The 22,804-nt window shown below is 38.6% G+C and overlaps 1 protein-coding gene across 1 annotated transcript; it reads right to left on the bottom strand.

Annotated features, from left to right (window-relative positions):
• Nucleotides 1–20,934: 20,934 nt before the first annotated feature.
• LOC140142057 (uncharacterized) lies at nt 20,935–21,720 on the bottom strand. The gene has a single exon (XM_072163998.1). The coding sequence runs from the start codon at nt 21,718–21,720 to the stop codon at nt 20,935–20,937; it is 786 nt and encodes a 261-aa protein (XP_072020099.1).
• Nucleotides 21,721–22,804: the final 1,084 nt, after the last annotated feature.

Genomic DNA, 22,804 nt, shown 5'->3' with positions numbered 1-22,804 from the left:
ATATAGGCTAATTAAAACAGCGTATTACTATCAAGACTTATGTTTGAAAGCTGTCCTCAGATCGATGCGTGAAGTTTCCAGTCCATCACACTACGTGCTCTATAATTAGTCCATGTCGATATTATCAAGACAGAGATTGCGTCTGATGACGTCATCTGTCAAAGTCGTTGATGATGAACCGGCGGTAACGGCGTCTTATTTTAAGCTTATTGTTAATTTTGCACCTTCAAATCAAACCGTACAAACCATCTCAAAAGTTAGGTCTTTATAGTAGGAAACTTTCTTTAGCGGGGGCACCATGTCAACAATGCCTAGAAAAGTTGCTTTTTGCCTTGTAAAAGTACGTAATTTTTCGGCATTTCCTGGTATCAGGTCGATTCGGCCCAAACCAATTCGTCCACAGTTGACTTGGCCATATGCCAATTCATGCATTGACCCCAAGCTAAGTCAGCCACAAACCAATTCGATATCGACCAAAAGGGATAAACGATTTAATATGTTAATGAATAATATGTGACCGTCCATCACGAAACAGCTGTAAAGTCGGCTGGCGGTCAATTTTGTTTTATTTCGTGTTTAGAAAATATATCATAAGCTTTAAAATGAAAAATCATTTGACTCCAAACGATATCCAGAAGTAAAAAACAAGGGGGTTAAGTGCACAACGTACAAAAAAGTGACTATATCTCATTAACCGATGATCCTACAGATATGCGACCACTGACTTTTCTGTTCCTTTTTGACATATGGCACGACTCTCTAAGATATTTGGTTAAAATTTAAAAAAGTGATTATATCTTATTAACCAATGATCCTACAGATATGCGACCACTGACTTTTTTTTTTTTTTTTTATGACTAAGGGAAAAGTTTGACATATCTCACGACTCTGTAGGAAATGATGTAGATCATCATCATCATACATCATCATTTTATTTTCATACAAATCGACATACAAAATATATATAAAAGACACAACATTTGAATGAGGAGATGCTCAAAAGGCCTGAAGCGAGCGCCCCCTTACACTGCCTTAAGTTACAACATACAATTACACAAAGCTAACAAATAAAGAAAGAGGAGAAGAACATGCAAAGAAAGAAGCAATATAAATATTTATAACATTTCATATAGACATTCCACAGTTCACAGAAGAAATTGATAGTTGGGGTGGAGATGGGTGGGGATGGGTGAGGTCATTAAATAATGCCTAAATATTAGATGTAATTTTTTATTAGACTTTTCTTTATTTGTAACTTAAACTGGTTTACTGATTTTGCCATCTTTATATATTTATCCGTAATAATATTCCATTTCCTAGGACCGGCAGCTCACCGGAAGCCCGTGTTGTGAGGGCCACAATAACTGCGGCTACGTACCCGGGCTACGTACAGATACGCGAACGCTGACTTTTTTTGTTCTTTTAATATGACCTGAGGAAAAGTTCGACATATCACACGACTCTTTAGGATATTGGTTTAAAAGATAGAGGGTTAAGTGCACAAAGTACAACGAATTGGTTTGTGACCGAATGCAAGACATCAAGGCATCTAAATATACAGCTTTGGTGTAAAAACAACGGTTATGGAGAAATCACGAAATAGTTTTGGCCAACTTTTTTTGTACATCAATATACAGGGTTCGAATTAGCATGTGGGCGAATTGGTTTGGGGCTGAATTGACGAATAGTATTGATATCGATATTGATATTTTTACCCACGTAATATTTCGATATGATGATTCGAATTGTCACGTGATCGTCAAACCTGTACTAAAGGTGTCAGTTCTGCAGGAACTGACACAAAAATAAATTATTTTACGATACAAGAGATGTTCCATATTGAGGATGACGCATATATTGAACGGTATAACCCCCCATTTTTAGCATTGCAATCACCCAAAGATCCATTTTTATCATTTGCCTTTCTAAATACATGTGCCGCCATCAACTGTAACTCGGGACCGTTCACAAACATTTGTAAGGGGGGCCTGATGCAAGAAAAATTCATTGCGAAAAATTTTCGGCCCCCCCTTCTGGCCCTGTCCTACAGACCCGTATACAATTTTTCAGGAAGAAAGTTTGAATGTTGATTCGAGTAGGGTATGCATAAGTCTTTCAAATTCTACTAGGTGGAAAATTCCAAACCCGGGCAAACTCTGTATATGGCCGTTTTTCAAAATGTACTTATGAACCAGGTATAATGACAATAACTCTGAAACTATTTGACCTAGAGGGGTGATTGAGGTGTCTATCCCCACTAAATCAAGGCTGTCTGATTGAATGAAGGGGGTTTCATGGTTGTCCGAGGTCTAGGACACCTGAAATCCAAGATGGCCGCCCGTAGCAACCATAATCATCATATTCGCCAGATGAAATGACAATAATTCGGAATCTGCTTGACCTACAAGGGTCATTAAGGTGTCTATCCCCACTAAATCAAGGCTTTCTGATTGAATAAAGGGGGTTTCATGGTTGTCCGAGGTCTAGGACATCTGAAATTCAAGATGGCCGCCCATAGCAACCAGATAATTATCATATTAGCCAGATGAAATGACAATAATTCGGAATCTGCTTGACCTGCAAGGGCCATTTAGGTCTCTATCCCTATGAAATCAAGACTGTCTAATTGAATGAAGAGGGTGTCATGGTTGTCTGATGTCTAGGACCCCCGGGTCTAGGACAACCACAATCTAAGATGGCCGCCCATAGAAACCATATAAATATTCACATTAACCAGGTGAGATGACAATATCTCAATAATTATTTGATCCAGAAGAGCAATTAAGGTGTGTAACTTCGCTAAATCAAGGCTGTTTGATTAAATGATGTGATATCATGGTTGTCTGAAGTCGAAGTCACACCAAACCAGATGGCAGCCATAGCAACCACTATTAACCAAGTAAAATGTCATCAATTAGAACCTCTGTAACATAGAGGCTGGATTAATGCCGCCAAAATACGTTTTTTTCACTATAAAAATGGGTTAGAGTGTCATTGAAACAGCATTATAAGCATTAAATATTCAAAATAATCGATGAAAAATGGCTGTGAGGGTTATAGCAGAAACATTTCTCCCTAAATTATGTTGCTAATATGTTTTTAATCCAAAATGGCGCCGATTATGAGGTCCAAAATGGCATTCAAAATACATTTTTTCACTCAAAAAAATGGGTTAGAGTGGCATTAAAACAGCATTTAACACATTAAATATTCAAACTTATCAATGGTAAATGGCTTTGAGGGTTACAGCAGAAACATTTCTCCCCAAATTGTGTTGTTAACATGTTTCAAATCCAAAATGGTGCCGATTATGAGGTCAAAAATGGCCACCAAAATACTTTTTTTCACTCAAAAATGGGTTAGAGTGGCATTAAAACAGCATTATAAACATTAAATATTCAAAATAATCAATGAAAAATGGCTTTGAGGGTTATAGAAGAAACATGTCTCCCCAAATTATGTTGCTTATATGTTTTAAATCCAAAATGGCGCCGATATTATGAGGTCAAAAATGGCCTCCAAAATACATTTTTTCACTCGAAAAATGGGTTAGAGTGGCATTAAAATAACATTTAACACATTAAATATTGAAACTTATCAATGGTAAATGGCTTTAGAGGGTTACAGCAGAAACATTTTCCCCCAAATTGTGTTGTTAACATGTTTCAAATCCAAAATGGTGTCCATTATGAGGTCCAAAATGGCCGCAAAAATACATTTTAAGCAGCCATAAGTAGTATTAAAACAGCATTAAACACATTAAATATTCAAAATAATCAATGGTAAACCGTTTTAGGATTACAACAGAAACATTTTGTACCAAACAATAGGTTGTTAACATGTTTTAAATCCAAAATGGTGCCAAAAATGAAAACCAAAATGACCGCTAAAGTATTTTTTTCATACTAAAGGCGACATTAAAACAGCATTAAAAGCTGAGAAAAATGTATTTGGCCGCTATTTTGGGCTTCACTTTGGGCACCATTTTGAATTTGACACCTGTGAATGACACAATTTGGTTACAAATGTCTATCTGTAGCCCTCAATGCCATTTACCATTGATAAGTTTGAATATATAATGTGTTAAATGCTGTTTTAATGCCACTCTAACCCATTTGTTGAGTGAAAAAATGTATTTTGGAGGCCATTTTGGACCTCATAATCGGCGCCATTTTGGATTTAAAACATATTAGCAACATAATTTGGGGAGACATGTTTCTTTTATAACCCTCAAAGCCATTTTTCATTGATTATGTTGAATATTTAATGTTTATAATGCTGTTTTAATGCCACTCTAACCCATTTTTGAGTGAAAAAAGTATTTTGGTGGCCATTTTTGACCTCATAATTGGCACCATTTTGGATTTGAAACATGTTAACAACACAATTTGGGGAGAAATGTTTCTGCTGTAACCCTCAAAGCCATTTACCATTGATAAGTTTGAATATTTAATGTGTTAAATGCTGTTTTAATGCCACTCTAACCCATTTTTTTGAGTGAAAAATGTATTTTGAAGGCCATTTTGGACCTCATAATCGGCGCCATTTTGGATTAAAAACATATTAGCAACATAATTTAGGGAGAAATGTTTCTGCTATAATCAAAGCCATTTTCATCGATTATTTTGAATATTTAATGCTTATAATGCTGTTTCAATGACACTCTAACCCATTTTTATAGTGAAAAAACGTATTTTGGCGGCATTAATCCAGCCTCTATGTTACAGAGGTTCTAATTGATGACATTTTACTTGGTTAATAGTGGTTGCTATGGCTGCCATCTGGTTTGGTGTGACTTCGACTTCAGACAACCATGATATCACGTCATTTAATCAAACAGCCTTGATTTAGCGAAGTTACACACCTTAATTGCTCTTCTGGATCAAATAATTATTGAGATATTGTCATCTCACCTGGTTAATGTGAATATTTATATGGTTGCTATGGGCGGCCATCTTAGATTTTGGTTGTCCTAGACCCGGGGTCCTAGATATCAGACAACCATGACACCCTCTTCATTCAATTAGACAGTCTTGATTTCATAGGGATAGAGACCTAAATGGCCCTTGCAGGTCAAGCAGATTCCGAATTATTGTCATTTCATCTGGCGAATATGATGATTATGGTTGCTACGGGCGGCCATCTTGGATTTCAGATGTCCTAGACCTCGGACAACCATGAAACCCCCTTTATTCAATCAGAAAGCCTTGATTTAGTGGGGATAGACACCTTAATGACCCTTGTAGATCAAGCAGATTCCGAATTATTGTCATTTCATCTGGCGAATATGATGATTATGGTTGCTACGGGCGGCCATCTTGGATTTCAGGTGTCCTAGACCTCGGACAACCATGAAACCTCCTTCATTCAATCAAACAGCCTTGATTTAGTGGGGATAGACACCTCAATCACCCCTCTAGGTCAAATAGTTTCAGAGTTATTGTCATTATACCTGGTTCATAAGTACATTTTGGCGGCCATTTTGAAAAAACGGCCATATACAGAGTTTGCCCGGGTTTGGAATTTTCCACCTAGTAGAATTTGAAAGACCTATGCATACCCTACTCGAATCAACATTCAAACTTTCTTCCTGAAAAATTGTATACGGGTCTGTAGGACAGGGCCAGGACTATTTACAGACCTCAAAAATTTCAGGGCCCCCTTTTTGACATGAAAATTATGGGTCAACCCCATAGAAAAGCATATAAACTCAATTTTTCCAGGAAAATTTGTGGTCATTTTTTTCAGCCCCCCCTAGGAGGGTCAAAATGTTCAGGGCCCCCCTTTTTATTTGCATCAGACCCCCCCCCCCTTATAAGTGTTTGTGAACGGTCCCCTAGCTGCAAAGAAGATTCTTTCTGCCACACACAAAAATATCCAGTTGAAATGCATCAGTATCACTTTAGTTTAAGCTGCAATCAATTTTCCAATCGATGGATGTGAGGTTCAACAGCAGGGACCCAGCAAACACAAAAATGTTTTTAAACGATATAAACGTGTTCTAAACACGTTTTGGTTTGGTCAAAACGTTTTTATGGTTTTAATAACATATAAAATGTCGGATTATATGAAGGTCATGAAAACATCTTTAAAACGTATGATATAATAAGACAACATTTGACTTAACAATTGTCAAAATGTTAGCGCAAAATATTTTGGGCAAACATTTTGCAAATTTGTTTAACATTATGTTAGAATGTTTCGCATCAGGTTTTCACAAATGTTTTCTGAAACTTATTTTTTAACCCTTAATATATTATTTTAACGTTTTTGTAAAACGTTTTGTGCTTGCTGTCATTTTTTATCACATTAAAAATAATGTACTCATTTCTTCTTTTTAATTTTGCAGCATGCGATATACCAGTAATAAGAAAATTTGATCTCCAAATTGCTTACCATGCTTACTTTGATCTGAAAACCAGTATAATATTCAAATTTGAAGTTCAAAAATTTACTGACCTCTGTTGTTCATTAATTGATCACAAATGGCTGATCTCTGTTGTTCATGTTCAAATGCATGTCATTAAAATAAGGTCTATTGACCTAAGTTGTTCAAGTTCAAATATCATTTAATTAATAAGGACTACTGAACTATAACCATATATCTGGAATGATTTTGGGGCAAATTAGTGAAAATCGGTATTTTGCAAAAATTTTTATCAGAAAAATAATCACTGTTGGATATTTGCTATAAACACAGAGACAACAAATTATGTTTGGTGACCAAATCTTTGGAACAAAGTTTTTGGCATGCTTGAAGGATATTGAACTTGAAAATATTGGACTTGGGCTCTTCAAAATGTCAGGCATTTTTGGTAGGAGTCAATTAAGGTCAAACAGGGGTCAAAATTCTAAAATAATTATAAAATTATAAAATATCCTAATTCTTTTAAACAAAGTAGGCCTATCCCAAATTACTCGTCTGGTCATAGCAGACTTCCAGATCTTCCTTAGGCTGTTGCATGCTCTCCAAGCCTTGTGTGTTTTGGCATCATGTTCTGTGCTAGACTGCCAGCCATCCATGCTCCGGGATATTTGAAGTCTTCTCACAGGAGGGCGATGTCATCAGCGAAGTCAGGTCTGCCATGCACTTCTGGCCCAACTCGTCTGCTCTTTCTCCTTTCTAGGTGGAATCCTAGTGCTTCTTCCTTGCCATCTATAGCCATTCTCAAGGCATAGTCGAGCACTATTACAAACAGATACGGGGCAAGGGTATCTCCTTGTAGAACACCAGCTACGACGTCAAACAACTCAGTTTCTCCATCAGGGGAGATCACTCTGCCTCTGGTTTTCTTGTATGTTCTTCCAATATAGTATCATAGGCCAAAGAAACTGTTTGTTATTACTTTTGTTTTGTTTTGTTTATATATTGGTTATGATAATGATTACATATACTAATTATTTTGTATAGTTAATTAACATGGTTTAGAAATGTATATGTTTTCCTATGTTTGCAACCTTGATGATTGATGAGTAATAATCACGATGGTCAGTCAACTTTGGTTCTCATGACTTACCTGACATAATTATGACATTCTTTTAGTAATTAAGAAATTCTTTAAGTGATTATGAACAACCACAATCTAGGCCATCGCCCTGATGACGTCCAGAGAACAAATGTTACTTTCATCCTTTTCCGAGTACAAAATTGTATATCATTCATAAGGTGGTTTTGCATGATTTCTTAAAGGAAGCTACCGCCCATCATCTTCTTAAGATTAATAGTACAAGCAAGGTTAATGTATCATGGTAAAACAATAGAGATGAGTTCTAGGAAAGTGATGGTCTCCTACATGATGATTGGATGGTTAAGTTGGATGTAAGTGATGTGGGTTAAGAAATGTGTTTTGAGAGTTAGTTAAGTTTTGGAAGTTGAAGAAGAAGGATCACTAAATAAATATCATACTCAAGCAAAAGGAATATATTCATCGTATTTTCATCAAGTCTCTACCTGAGTTACTTCCCCAGACCAACATCAACAGACCTCATAAAGCCCGGTTATATTTGGTGGAGATCCGGCGTTCATACTTTATAACGCGTTCTCAGAAAACATGTGTTCATACAGTGGAACTATGACGACAATAAAGAGATCTGAAAGATCAGACAAACTGAGCTTTGATAACCTGCTATTAAGCAAATAATGGACATTGACGGACAAGTGCACACTAAGAAAAAAAATGAAAATGGACGGCATCATCATGTAGACAACTATATAATCTGAATAATATTTCACCAGATGGGACTGTGATTTTTTTATGCTACCAAGGAAAATGGAAGAACCAATTTCCCTCGGATTTGGATTGGAAAAGTTGCAGCAAATTCTACAATCCCTTGAATTACCTAACATGGAGTCACCTGTTTGGACTTTAAGGAGCTTTGAAGGAACCCTCCATTTGGATGTACGATGGTGTGACAGGCAACCAGCTGTAGTACATGGCCCGGAGAGCAATTCTAACAGTACAAGTAAGTCGCTGGAAACCAGCAACTCAAAAGCTACCGTTAAATTGAAGAAGAAAAAGAAATCCCCGTCCACCAGACGACGAAATAAGGAAAGACTATTAAAGTGGCTGGCCGCTAAAAACTCGGAAGTCCATGATGCAGTCATGTCTACAGTAGAATTCATCTCGACCTTTGCAGGACTTAACCCCATTAAAAGCTATTAAACCAAGATAACACTCATTGAAACAGCTCAACTGATTAAATCGGATCTTCTCTGGTTGTGCACAAGTGTCTCTTTTCATGTGCGATATCGCAATAAAGTTTGTATTATAGCTTCAGTTGGGTAACCGATTATAAAGGAAACAAAAGGAAACAATGGTATGTGTACTTTTGTTCACGAAATGAGACAATGGCGTGCTTTTTGTAAACCAGCATTCTTGAAAATGAGCAACATAATGATTGTTGACTTAACACGGTTTGGAAATAATTTCTTCATATTTTTGGTGTTATCTGTCGTTTACATATCCTTCCTAAAACACAAAAGTACGACCCTCTCTAAACACCTAAATTAGCTAAAATTTAGGACATGTTACAAAACTATATTGTCTAGAATTTTAGAAGAGTACTTTTAACATTGGCCGGTTATTTTTCACACAGCGACGTTAACTAGGCAATGTACTATTACCTATAACATTAACTAAAACACCAAAGTACGAATATTTCCAAACATCTAAATTAGCTAAAATTTAGGACATGTTAAAAACTATATTTTCTAGAACTTTAGAAGAGTACTTTTAATATTGGCCGGTTATTTTTCACACAGCGACGTTAACTAGTCATATCCCCATACTTTTAACGTAGGGCTATTTGTAGAGGTCACGCGTCAATGGGAAAGAGCAGCACTGTGTATTGTGTATAGGAAAACGGACAGTAACTGCAGTATGCAATACCGTCTTGACGCGCCAACCACATAACCCTTCGTTTGTGACTGACAAACATACAAGAAAACAGTCCAAAACTTTTGTAGCAGATGGTAATTGTGGGGATACAGTGTTGCAGTGCCAGTTACTCAATGAACCAGAGTTAATTAATCAAGATTTACCAGTAGATCAAAGTGAAGATGTGCCCAATGCATCTAACGTGACATGTCCTACGCTTGTACCCATATGTAGTCAAATTTATTCACTCGGACATTCACCCAACAGCGAACAATCAGGGGACAAGGACAAGGACAGAGACGCCCTTATCCAACGAGGCCGAGAACTTTTAAGCAAATTTCAAAAGCGACGTCGGCGACATCAGGGTAAAGGTTAAACAACCTTTGTATTGGTGAAACTGTTTACTGTGATTTCATTTCGTGTATCAAACTACACATGTGTATGTTGCTATTCTGATGATTTTTACAATGTCTCTCGAATATGTTTTTAGACAAACATTTTTATGGAGTTGATAATATGTCTTTGGTATTCAATATAATACTATGTTTGGAATATTTTATGATAAGTTCATAGTTATGGTTAACTTTCTGATCAGTAGCTGCACATCCAATATGAATCTGTAAAAGCACGTACAAAGAAAGCAAAAGGTCTAAATAGTTAAAGGCCAGTTTTCACTTGACAGGTAATCTATGGATCCGGATGTATCCCGGCTATCGAAGCCAAATAACATATCATAATCCTGTCGCAATGTGAGAAACAGAAGTCTGAAAGAATTGAAGTATGATATAATATATGAAAAGAAATGAAGAAATATATCGTTAAAATGTAACTATTAATCTGAAGCTGATTCTCAATGAAATAATGATGATAATTTTTGTTCAATGATAACTTCTCCCCAGAGTGGAGAAAGTGCAAATATCGAACAACTTGGAAATTAGATTATAAAAGCGTTTTGTACATGTTTTGCAGCCAAAGTATTGTTTAATAGCGAATGCCAAAAACGGATTCTATGCCAATTAGCATATAAACTATATAAAAATGTTAATTATAAAAGTGCTGACACAAAAGTTCTGATTGAAAATTTCCCCATGCCTCATTATGCTTGCTTTAAATAGTTGATGTAATCTATGCATGTTTATGGGTTGTAAACGTAACAACCCATAGTGGAAAACTCAATCAGTCCTTGTTTATGTAAATAATTATAAACAACCAGTAGAAGTTGTTATTTTATGTATTATAATTCGCGAGGTTATACATAAGCGATGATTTTTTATAATGAGCCGAGTCAAGTAATCATATGAGAAATTTTATGAAAGTGTAGTATTCAGATGAACATGTAAAATTATAATGAAAATATTATAGTGTGTATTAATGAGCACGATATTGAAGACGTCAAATATTAAAAATGGTTCAATCAAAGGTGGTGAACCCATGAAGTTTGTGTTTTAAAACCAAACCAGTAAGTTTGGAAATAAAATTCCCAGTAAGAGGAAATATATAAAAATAAGAAAAAGTAACAAACAGCCAGATTGTTACTTTTAAATGCCATGCAATGACCAGCCTTAACATGTTAAATATGACAAGGTTGTATCTGATTTGATCAACCCATTGTTAAAAGGATGTTGGTATGTAAAGTAGACTAAAGATGGCATAATTATTATAGTAAATCTGTCCTGCTCAATTGGGCATATTACATTATTTGTATAAGGTGGTATAGTATTGTAATTCGTTTTGGTGAAGTCAAAGAATGACTTCACCCATTAACAAAGTTATTAACCAAAACAAGTTTTTATAAGTAGTTAACTCAAATATAATGTCTTAAAAGTACAGCAAAGCATTTTATTAGTAGGGTCAAACAAAGTCAACCATTGTTTGACCTTGCTATGGTATGATCAGATCAAAACTTTCTCCAATCTACGTCATCAATTTTCTCTGTATTACATTGTGTGTTTTCTTCATAATAGAAGTTAGGCTATACTTCAGAGTTTGGCAACGCCAATGGACATTATTTTATAACAAACTTGAACATATGAATATCCTAAAGAATGTGGACATTCTTTTCCGGAGCGGAGGCATATATCATAGGCCAAAGAAACTGTTTGTTATTACTTTTGTTTTGTTTTGTTTATATATTGGTTATGATAATGATTACATATACTAATTATTTTGTATAGTTAATTAACATGGTTTAGAAATGTATATGTTTTCCTATGTTTGCAACCTTGATGATTGATGAGTAATAATCACGATGGTCAGTCAACTTTGGTTCTCATGACTTACCTGACATAATTATGACATTCTTTTAGTAATTAAGAAATTCTTTAAGTGATTATGAACAACCACAATCTAGGCCATCGCCCTGATGACGTCCAGAGAACAAATGTTACTTTCATCCTTTTCCGAGTACAAAATTGTATATCATTCATAAGGTGGTTTTGCATGATTTCTTAAAGGAAGCTACTGCCCATCATCTTCTTAAGATTAATAGTACAAGCAAGGTTAATGTATCATGGTAAAACAATAGAGATGAGTTCTAGGAAAGTGATGGTCTCCTACATGATGATTGGATGGTTAAGTTGGATGTAAGTGATGTGGGTTAAGAAATGTGTTTTGAGAGTTAGTTAAGTTTTGGAAGTTGAAGAAGAAGGATCACTAAATAAATATCATACTCAAGCAAAAGGAATATATTCATCGTATTTTCATCAAGTCTCTACCTGAGTTACTTCCCCAGACCAACATCAACAGACCTCATAAAGCCCGGTTATAATAGCATCCACAATTTGTTTTGGTATCTCGTAGGCTATGAGGATTTGTAGCATATTGCCTCTGTGAATAGTGGCGAAGGCTTTTCTGAAGTCAATGAATGTTATAATGGCTGGTAGATTTTTGGCCTTCACTTCTTCTATTATCCTTCTATGAGCCAGTATATGGCTGACAGTAGGTCTTCCCACACTGAAGCCATTCTGGTGGTTTCTCAGAAGTCCATCAACTTTGGGTCTTATCCTGTTGAGTATCATCCTATGGAAGGTTTTGGCCACTATTGAGGATAGGCTGATGCCACGGTAATTACCTCCTTGACTTAGGTCTCCTGACTTTGGTATTGAGATTTAAGAATAGACCATTGACATGATTGATCAGGCATTATTTCTTCCACGTTTTCCGAATCAGAACATAGTCCAGTTGATATTTGCTTCCCGTTGGACTCATGTACGTCCACAGCTTTCCATTCCTCTTTCGAAAGTAGGTATTAGCAATTACGAGGTTTTTCTCTATTGCCAAATCTACCATAATTATACTTTCCATTTCTGTTAGTTGTGTCATGATAGGTAAAATTTGTATCTCCAGTTCCAAGCTCCAGTTTGAAGCTGTGCAAAATCGGGCCGCAAGATTTGCAATGGCCGATTATGAAAGATTCAGCAGTGTGACAACCATGAAAGACAAACTTGATTGGGAGCCTCTCGAAGAACGTAGGATGACAACAAGAATCTCAGTCTTCCATCAAGCTCTATGGGTCACCTCGCCATTCCAATGCATAATATCCTGCGCCCGGTCCAACGCTCCTCTCGACACAGTAAATTCACTCAACTACCAGCTACGAAAAACTGTTTGAAATATTCATTTATCAATCGTACTATTATTGACTGGAATAAGTTACCACATTACATCACAGACATAGAAGACAAGGACAAGTTTAAGACAACAGTGCAACAGTATACTTCAAAGAAAGCATAGAATAAGCAACCACCAAAGCATCTGCAGATTAGCACCACCCTGCTCGCGTGACTCCTCTTTAGGGGCGTTGGGCAGTAAATAATCCAGATCCAGAACTCTACCATTGAAGCAATCATCAGCAAATAGGCAAGCGTTTGATGATTTATGAAGTGAACCATGAATGCCAATATGACGGAGCTTCAGGAACAATTTCTGATGTGGTACAGTGTCAAAAGCTTTGGTAAAATCAACTACAATGACATCTACCTGACTTCGGTCTTAATAGCAGAGGAGATTATGTTTAGTGGTAATACGTTGGGTCTCACAAGTTTTGCGTGTCCTGAAGCCATCACGCAACACATTGTATTTCTGGAGATGTGACATAACATGGCTGTAGGGCAGTGTTGGAGGACTCGGACTTGAGTCCTTTTTTCAAGGACTCGGACTCTGACTCGGAAGCTAAGGACGCGGACTCGGACCCCATGGACTCGTGGACTCGGCTTCGAGTCCAGCAAAATAGGTTTTTTTTTCTTTCAATGTAAACTTTTTCTTATGCTTGATCAATGATCACATCACACAAGTAATTTGACATGCAAATACATTCAGTTTGTAAATAAAAGTATATCTTTGATTGGTTGAATGGATTTTAATCATAATAGTTTGAAATAACTGAAATTTCAACATTTTTGTGGAGGTCTGTGAACTAAAATTGGGCCACATTATAGACTTTGGAGCTAACAAATTCAAAATGTTTCCAAATTTGAGCTAAAGAACTACAATTTTCAGAGTGTTAGGCTCAATGAACTGGAGCATGCTGCAAATGTGGGTCTCAAGGAACTGCCGGAGAGCTTGAAAAAGGGACCATTGACCGCCGCAATACCCGTACCACCTTTGCATGTGAGTGACCCCCACCCGGAATAATACTGCATAGGCCTATGGCTATCCAACACCCTTTCGTTTGGCACCTGAAACTTGGTAGTGACGTCATATTTTGATTATCATATTGCATGTTTTGCCTGTGATTATAGGCCTACTCTGTTTCCAAGGTATGCTACCTAAGGGGCTGAGCAAAAATTATGAGCATTTGGGGAAGATAAAAATTGGGGCTAAGAATTTTTGGCCGATCGAAAGGGAGGGTGGAAGCAATTTTTGGCAAGCCGAGAGGGGGGAACAAGCTATTTTTTGGGGCACATTTCAAATAAAAAGGCTTAAAAAACAGTACGGAAACGCTTCCATATTATGCAAATTTCCCTGCTCGCTGCGCTCGCAACATATATCTAATAAACCATTTAAGGTTTGTAAATTGGGATCCCAAAAAATGGAACGTGCAAAGGCCCGGGGGTGCAAAGATTTTTGGCAGGCTGGGAGGGGGACAAGCAATTTTTGGCAGGCCAAGAGGGGCTAAGCATTTTCTTTGCAATTTCACCCCTCCCCGGGCTCCGTATAATTATTGCACAGCCCCAAAACAATAGGTGGGATTAGCAAATTATGTATTTACAAAATAATATAGAACTAAAATTCTGGTTAAGTAAAGGCCTACGTTGATAAAGCATTGGTGAAAACCCAGGGGCTTGAATTTGATACATAAGGACTCGGACTCGGACATCAGAAATTGGCAGGGACTGAGACTCGGACACCAAGGACTCGGATGACGAGGACTCGACTACAACACTGCTGTAGGGCTCTATCCAATTTTGCATATTTTCATAAAATGACATGACCCCAAGGCTAAAGCTGTGCACAACTATTGCTTGGGCCAGCAGTTCTGATCAAAGTTTGGTGGTCCTAGCATGTAATTTAAATGAGGAATAGATTTAAGATTTTCACAAAATAACTGCTAAACTCCTGTGTGACCAATGACCCTTATCTGTGTACAACTTTACATAAAGTTTGGATCAGTGCTTCTTGTGGTCAAAATCAGAGTAAGTAGCAGTGGGCTATATCGAAGCCAAAATAACTTTTTTGGTTATTTTTGTTTGTAAACAGTTTTTTTTGTTCTATATAATCTCAACATGAAACGACAAAATTGTTGGCCTGGTGTCCGAGAAAAAAGTGTGCAGCGCCCTCTTGTGTCACCATACCTTATCATTGTGGCATTGTGGATTCGAGTACAAAATCCTTCAAAGTAGTCCTTTTCTAGCATGTTGCTCTGATTTTGGTGTCTATATATATGTAAACGAGCTCAAAATGCCTAATTTTGAAAGTTGCATGAACATTGGACATTTGCGTTTTCTTAAAAATTGACATTTTGGGTCAAAATTGAGCATGAGGGCGCTTTCCATGATTTCTTGCAAGTTTACACCCATTTGCTGTTTTTAAGTTAATAGCTATGAAGATGATCACTAGTTCAAACTGCTCAAGAAATTTGAGCATTTTATCACAATTCGTTTGTCCTTTTTCATGAAACTTTCAAAAATTGGGTATCTTTAGCTCATTTACATATAGACACCAAAATCATAGCAATATGCCAGAAAATGAGTACTATGAAGCATTTTGTGCTCAAACCCACTCCTCCACAAAGATAAGGGATAGTGACACAAGAGGGTGCTGCACACTTTTTTCTCAGACCCCCTGCCAAAACTGAGATAGGGCAAATGGAATAAAAAACAAGAGCACCAATGGCGCTGTGGCTCTGTACTTTTTGGTGACAGTGAAAGTCGAATGTGCAACAGTGAAATCATTTGAGTATATGTGACATATACATTCAATAGGTCATCTGGTCGGTTGGTAGCTATCTCATTTGCAGAGCATACAATGATACATCAATCAATTTTGTGAATTACTATTTAGCCACATGGATCGAAACGGGTGGAATTGGATGGAAAAGGGTCCAAATGGGTCAAAACTAATCAAAATGTATCAAAATAGGCCTATGTCAAGAATAGTGTTAGTCTGAATAAGGCTTTGGCTCTAATTGGTGACTACCCACCAAGTTTCAGACTTATACAACAGTCAGAGATGTCACAAGCTGACCCAAAAAAATCCTGAACTTGCTAAGCATAGTGAGCGGAGCTCTTGCCCAGCACGGCCGGGGTCCACTCCGAGGCCCGCTTAAGGGTCCCCGGTGGGGTCCAGATGGTTTCTGCACATTTAGCACCACAGGAAAGGCCATTTCAGAGGGTAAAAAGAACATTTCAAAGCTCCTGGCTTGTTCTACACTTTTAATAAAAAGTTCTTCCTTCTTCCAAAAAACAAGCTTTAAAGTTTTGAGTTTCCTATACTTTTAATATTTTTATGCACAAGAGACAGCCTTAAAAATGTTTTTTTTTTTGGCTTTATTACATGACCAATATAGCTGATGTTGATATATGTGAAGCAGGTCAATAAGGCAATAATTAACCATTTTTTGTGCTTGGCATCCACTGCCACCCCCTCCCCACCAATCAGCACCCCATCCTGGGCCTTGACGGTCAGTGTGCTTTTGGTTAAAATTTCAGGACGACAAACATTTTAGCAGATTTTGCACCCCAAAAGAGACCATTTTGGATATTTTTTGAAAAAATGCTTCCTTCATCCTAAACAAGTGGTTTTAAATGTTCAGTTTCCCATACTTTTGTACACGAGAGACATTCTTCAAAGTTTTATTTTGGCCTAATTCGCTGTCGTAGTGCACGTTAGAATATGACCGTTGCTAGGTCAACTGGATCACGCTTTCTTTGTTACGAACCACTGATCGAAATGATCACAACACAAAGCCTATTCGCTACTTGCACGGTTCCGCCATTATGCACTATGTGCGGGGAGAGCCTCGAACTGGCAGCATACATGAATGGGAATTGAACTAGTCATAACGTTCTGTGTAAGGTTACATACCGTAATTCTTCCTTTCATGTATGCTGCCAGTTCGAGGCTCTCCCCGCACATAGTGCATAATGGCGGAACCGTGCAAGTAGCGAATGGCATATCAAAATTCGGAACAGATGTATGAGCCCAGGCTTGGAGCAGTAACCAATGGTTACTAACGTGCACTACGACAGCGAATAACATGGCCTATACATGACTGAAATTGATATATATAATGCGTATTATATCCTTCATTCATAGATTCTTGTTCATTGATTGGTTAAAAGTGTGTCACGTGATCAAAAATAAACACACTATTCTGTGAGGAAGTGCAAAAAGTACTATTTACGTCCGTAAATAGTACATCCAAGCCGTAAATAGTATTTCTGAATAGTTACGGATAGCAGCATACCCACGTCGCAGTCCATAAAGCATAACAATAACATTGAACATCGACATTGACTATAAGAGTATTTTGTCACTGCCGAGAAACGACAACACAAAAATGGCGTGTTGGATATCGTAAATATTATGCACTTACTATTTCTGGTGAACGGCGAATCAGTCAATCAGTCCTAAGTAGTCTTGGGCGGTATAAAATATTCGGTAATACATCACATCTCCTTCCTCCTTATCTTTCCAAAACGATGAATACAACTGCGTAAAACTTCTTAATGTCTTAACATGAAAAAACGTGCATAACTCCAAACAGTTGAACTTTTAACGTGCATAACTCCAAACAGTTGAACTTTTAAAACGTATATATATACATAATTCTTCTGTGACATTGTTACAGCTCTTCAATTAGTCTCCGCGGAGGCCGTGTATTCCTCTGCGAGCGACGTGTCACCGATGATGGATTTGACCGTGCATTTCTTTGAGCTGCTGCTTCCGGAACAGTTCCGCGAGATACTATCGCTAGACTTGGAACATTTACATCTACCGGTGTCTTGTCACTAGTGCTTTCACTTGGGGACGGAAGATTTGGACTTGTTTCTCTGACAGTCCATTCACTTGGAGCTGATCCTTGAAATGGCGTTATTGGCAAATCACTCTCTGTAGCTGGTAGCAAATTGCTTTGAGTAGTTTGTCGTGATGGCATCACCTCTCCACGCCGTAAGTGATCTACATGTCGTTTCCATACTCTTACATCCGTAAGCGTCACAATGTACGACTTAGGCGCTGTACGCTCTGCCACGATACCAGGCCACCAAGTTTCCTCTTTGCGAAGATCTTTGACCACAACAGAATCTCCAGGGAAGAACTCTCTGTATTTGGTACCGACGTCATGTGCTGATTTCTGTGCACTCTGCTTATTTGTCACTGCATCTTGTAAATTGGGCCGTACTAATGACAAACGTGTGCGAATCTCTCTGCCCAGAAATAAACTGGCTGGTGTGCTACCAGTGGTTGCATGCTTTGTCGCTCTGTAGATCATCAAGAAGTTATCTAGCCTTTGTTGCAAACTTTGGTTACTATCCTTAGATGAACTTAGACTCCTCTTGAAAGACTGCAGCATACGCTCTGCAGCACCATTACTTGACGGCTGATATGGCGCTACTCTAACACTCTTCACACCATGAACTTTCAGAAAATGCTGAAACTCCTCACTTCGGAACTGTGGACCATTGTCGCTGACTATTTGTAGCGGAAATCCATATCTGCTGAACAAATCTTTAAGCACTTTAATCGTTGAGCTTGCTGATGTGTTGTTTTTCATCAGGATGATTTCTGGCCACTTTGAATAGGCGTCTATGATAACCAAGAAATGACGACCATCTTTCTCGGCATAGTCAATATGCACTCGTTGCCATGGAGATCCGGGCCACATCCAAGGTGTCAATGGGGCGGGAGCTGGTCTATTCTTGGTTTGCTGACAACTTGTACATTGTCGAACCGTTTGTTCAATTTCCTGATCCATGTTAGGCCACCATACGTAACTACGAGCCATTTCTTTCATTCTGACCATTCCTAGGTGTGCAACATGTAACTCCTCCAGGATATCTTTCTGATATTTCACAGGAACGATTACCCTCAATCCCCACAGAATACAGTCCTGTTCGACCGATAACTCGTATCTGCGGTGGAAATATGGTTTGTATCGTAAATCTTCAACTTCTGCTGGCCAACCGGTTCTGGTAAATTCCAATACCCTAGACAATACTGGATCTGTTTGTGTTGCCTGTTTAATCAGCTTACTAGTGGTGGGCAAACTGTCCAATAACTTATCCTCCACCTTGAAGATAGCGTCGGTCTCTTCATCCACAAAAGGCAAAGGTAGACGTGATAATGCATCGGCTAATGCATTCTGCTTAGATGGAATGAACTTGAGATCATAGTTGAATGCTGATAGAGTGATTGCCCATCTCTGTAGACGTTGTGCAGCAAGCGTTGGTATGGCATTCTTCGGTCCTAATATCCGTTCCAAATGCTTGTGATCCGTCAATATTGTGAAGAATCTTCCATACAGATACTTGTGGAACCGCTTCAATCCAAACATCATTGCCAGTGCTTCCTTATCCAGCTGTGCATAACCTTTCTCGTGCTTGTTGAGACTCCTTGATGCATAAGCAATTGTTCGTCGTGAACCGTCGTCAAATACATGCATAATTACTGCACCTAGACCGTATGGTGAAGCATCTGCTGCTAGTTCCAATGGTAACTTGGTATCGTAATGTACAAGCAACTTATCTGATGAGAGCGTTTCTTTCACTGTGTTGAATGCCGTTGTACAAGCTTCTGTCCACTCCCACGGTTTGTTGCCAAGTAGCTCATTCAGTGGATAAACTACAGTCGATAGATGAGGAACAAACTGCGCTTGGAAATTCACCATGCCTAAGAACGATCTTAGCTCTGTTATATTCTGCGGTACTGGTGCCTCCTTGATGGCTTTGATCTTCTCATCAGTCGCTTGAATGCCTTTCGCAGATATCCTCCTACCCATGTACTCTACTCTGTCTCCCATGAACACACACTTCTCCGGTTTGACTCGCAGACCGTACTTCTGAAATCGCTGGAACACTTTTTCCACGTTGCGAAGATGTTCTGCGTCGTCTTTGCCAGACACTAGCACATCATCCATTATGGCACAGGTGTAATCAAGATCTGCAAGCACTTGCTCAATGAAGCGTTGCCAAATCGCTGGACTTGAAGAAATTCCAAACGGTAATCGTGTGTAGCGAAATAGGCCTCTCTGCGTATTTATCGTAACAAGTTCTTGTGATTTGTCATCCAATAACATTTGCTGATATGCACACTTCAGATCAATCTTGGAGAACTTCTGACCTCCTGCCATCTTGCTGAAAACCTCCTCAGGTGTTGGCATTGGAAATTCATCGGTGTGGATGGATTTGTTGACTGAAACCTTGTAGTCTCCGCACAATCGCACATTTCCGTCAGCCTTCGGTACACAAACTAGTGGTGTAGCCCATTCGCTGAAATCTACCGGAAAAATAATGCCTTCGTCTTGCATTCGTTGTAACTCTTTGTCAACAGCTGGACGTAGTGCAAAAGGTACAGAGCGAGCCTTGTGAAAAATAGGAACTGCATTCTCCTTGACGTGAAGCGTCGCCTTCACTCCGTTCACCGTGCCTAGACCCGACTGAAATATCTCACTGTACTTTCCTTTCAACTTGTCCATTGATGAATGACTGATGCTGTATAGTCCTGCTTCTGGAAACAAACTTGGCCAATCAAGTCAGTCTGATGACTGCCAACCAATCTCTACCAAACAATGGGGGTGCATATCTGTCAGCATATACGACTACGAGAGGTAACGACTGTGCTGTCTGACCATCATATTTAACATCAACTACAATCTGTCCTGCAAGATTCAACGGTGTGCCAGAATATGCATGTAAAGGACGTTCTACTTGCCCCAATTGCAAATGTTTGAAATGTTTTTCAAAGACCTTGTAGCTTATCATTGATGATGATGCTCCAGTATCTACCTCCATATTCAACGGTATACCTTGAACGTTAACTTGAATTTAACCATCACTGCCGGTTTGGAGTAATTAATTCCATCTCCATCTCGCACATCGTCATCACCTTCAATCATAACTTAAGTAGAATCCCCTAAGGTACCATAATATTCATCATCGTCACGATCTTCATCTTCATCAACATAATTACTTGCTGGTTGCTTCCTCCTTCTCGGAGCTTTACATTCTGATTTCAAATGACCCATTTCGTTGCAATTGTAGCAAGTGTACGTCTTGAATTTGCATTGATCTCTCGTATGATTATTCAATCCACATCTATCACAGCGCTTACGGTCATGACGGTTACCACTCGTGCTTGGTTTACTCTGCCATGTCTGCTGTTGTTGATCACGTTTCTTGTATCTATTATTATGATATTGGTTTCCCTTACCAATTTTGTTGACTGAACCCTGTCCCCGGGCACTAATATCTCGTACATCCTTCAGTGCTGCCTCTTCCGCCAGAGCCATGTCAACCGCATCTTTAAATGTGTAATTACGGGATAGTAGCTTCCGTTGTGTATTCTCTGATTGCAAACCACAAATAAATCTGTCTCGTAAATTTTGTTCTAGCTGATCCCCCACAAATTCGCAAAACGCTGCCATCTTCTTCAACTGCGTAGAATAATCAGTGATTGACTGACCACTTGCCTGTTTGGTCGAATGAAATCGAAATCTCTCAGCCACAACTAACCTCTGTGGTCTGTAATGATTTTTCATCATGTCTGTAAGTTGTTTGTAAGTCTTACCACTTGGTTGCTGCGGGTAACTCAGATCCCGTAAAGTTTGGTACACATCTGTACCCACACTGGAGAGAAGGATTGCTCTTCTTTTATTTGCATTTTCATCATTGTCTTCAATGTCCATCGCAATGAAATATTGTTGTAATTGATCCAAGTAACACTCCACATCGCGCGCCGTCTTGTGCATCAAACTCATGAAAAATAGGCGTTTGTTTTGCCATCGTGACAAGAGAAACAAGTAACCGTATTCCGTATAGTTCGTAAAATTCGTCAGTGTTCAAATACTACTACAATCGTATTCCGTAAAGTTCGTAAAATTCGTCAGTGTTCAAATACTACCGCGATACCACCGCTGTTGCAAAATGTCGTCTGCTCAAGAAATGCAAAAGGTAAGCTTACCGCGAAACTCGAATGGTTCAAAATTCGTCTTATCCTTGATCACAAAAGTTCCACTGGTGTTTGTTATTGTCTAATGTCTATAACTATGGCAAGCCACATCATTCATAAATGCGAGTTTTGCCCGCTATACTGGTCGAGGAGCCCGTTATACTGGTCGAGGAGCCCGTTATACTGGTCGAGGAGCACGCTATAGACGAATCCAAGTAGCCAAGTCATGGTCAGGATTTGGTCGGACATCTTTGGGTAGCCGCTAGCACCAACCTGGTGTTTTGAGCGTCCAATTGTGCAAATAAAAGCCGCCTAACACCTAGAGAAGATGTAAGGACGAGGAGGGTTAATAAAATAATAGCTAATAATGTATCTGATGGAGATAATTCCGCAGGTAATCCCGTCGCATCTACATAGTCCTTTTGTTCGCAAGTACATCAATGCATAGATCCGCGTATAGTTAATCCGATTATTGTGTCACTTCAACAGCGAATAGACCATGCTGTGTGTTTTGTCGAAGGGAACTGTATTGTGTTATTCTTTTGTCTACCTGTGTTTTCGCGGAAGGTGTAAAACGGGTGATGGAATGCAGTTTAAAATTTCCGCCAAGGCCGAATCATTTCACATTTTGAGTGCATTGTAGCCGACGGCTACCCAACTAAAGGCTGCTAGTCAGGTGTAGGAATGCGTGGATTTAGATTCGTCTATACTGGTCGAGCAACACGCTATACTGGTCGAGCAACACGCTATATTTGTCGAGCAGCACGCTATACTGGTCGAGTTTCACCACGCCGAACGGCGAGTTTCACAACGCCGAACGG

This window comes from Amphiura filiformis, chromosome 2 (assembly GCF_039555335.1).
Source record: "Amphiura filiformis chromosome 2, Afil_fr2py, whole genome shotgun sequence".
In the NCBI taxonomy this organism is placed as follows: Eukaryota; Metazoa; Echinodermata; class Ophiuroidea; order Amphilepidida; family Amphiuridae; genus Amphiura; species Amphiura filiformis.
Note: the sequence above shows the minus strand (reverse complement) of the source record. Positions and strands in the feature narration are given on the sequence as shown.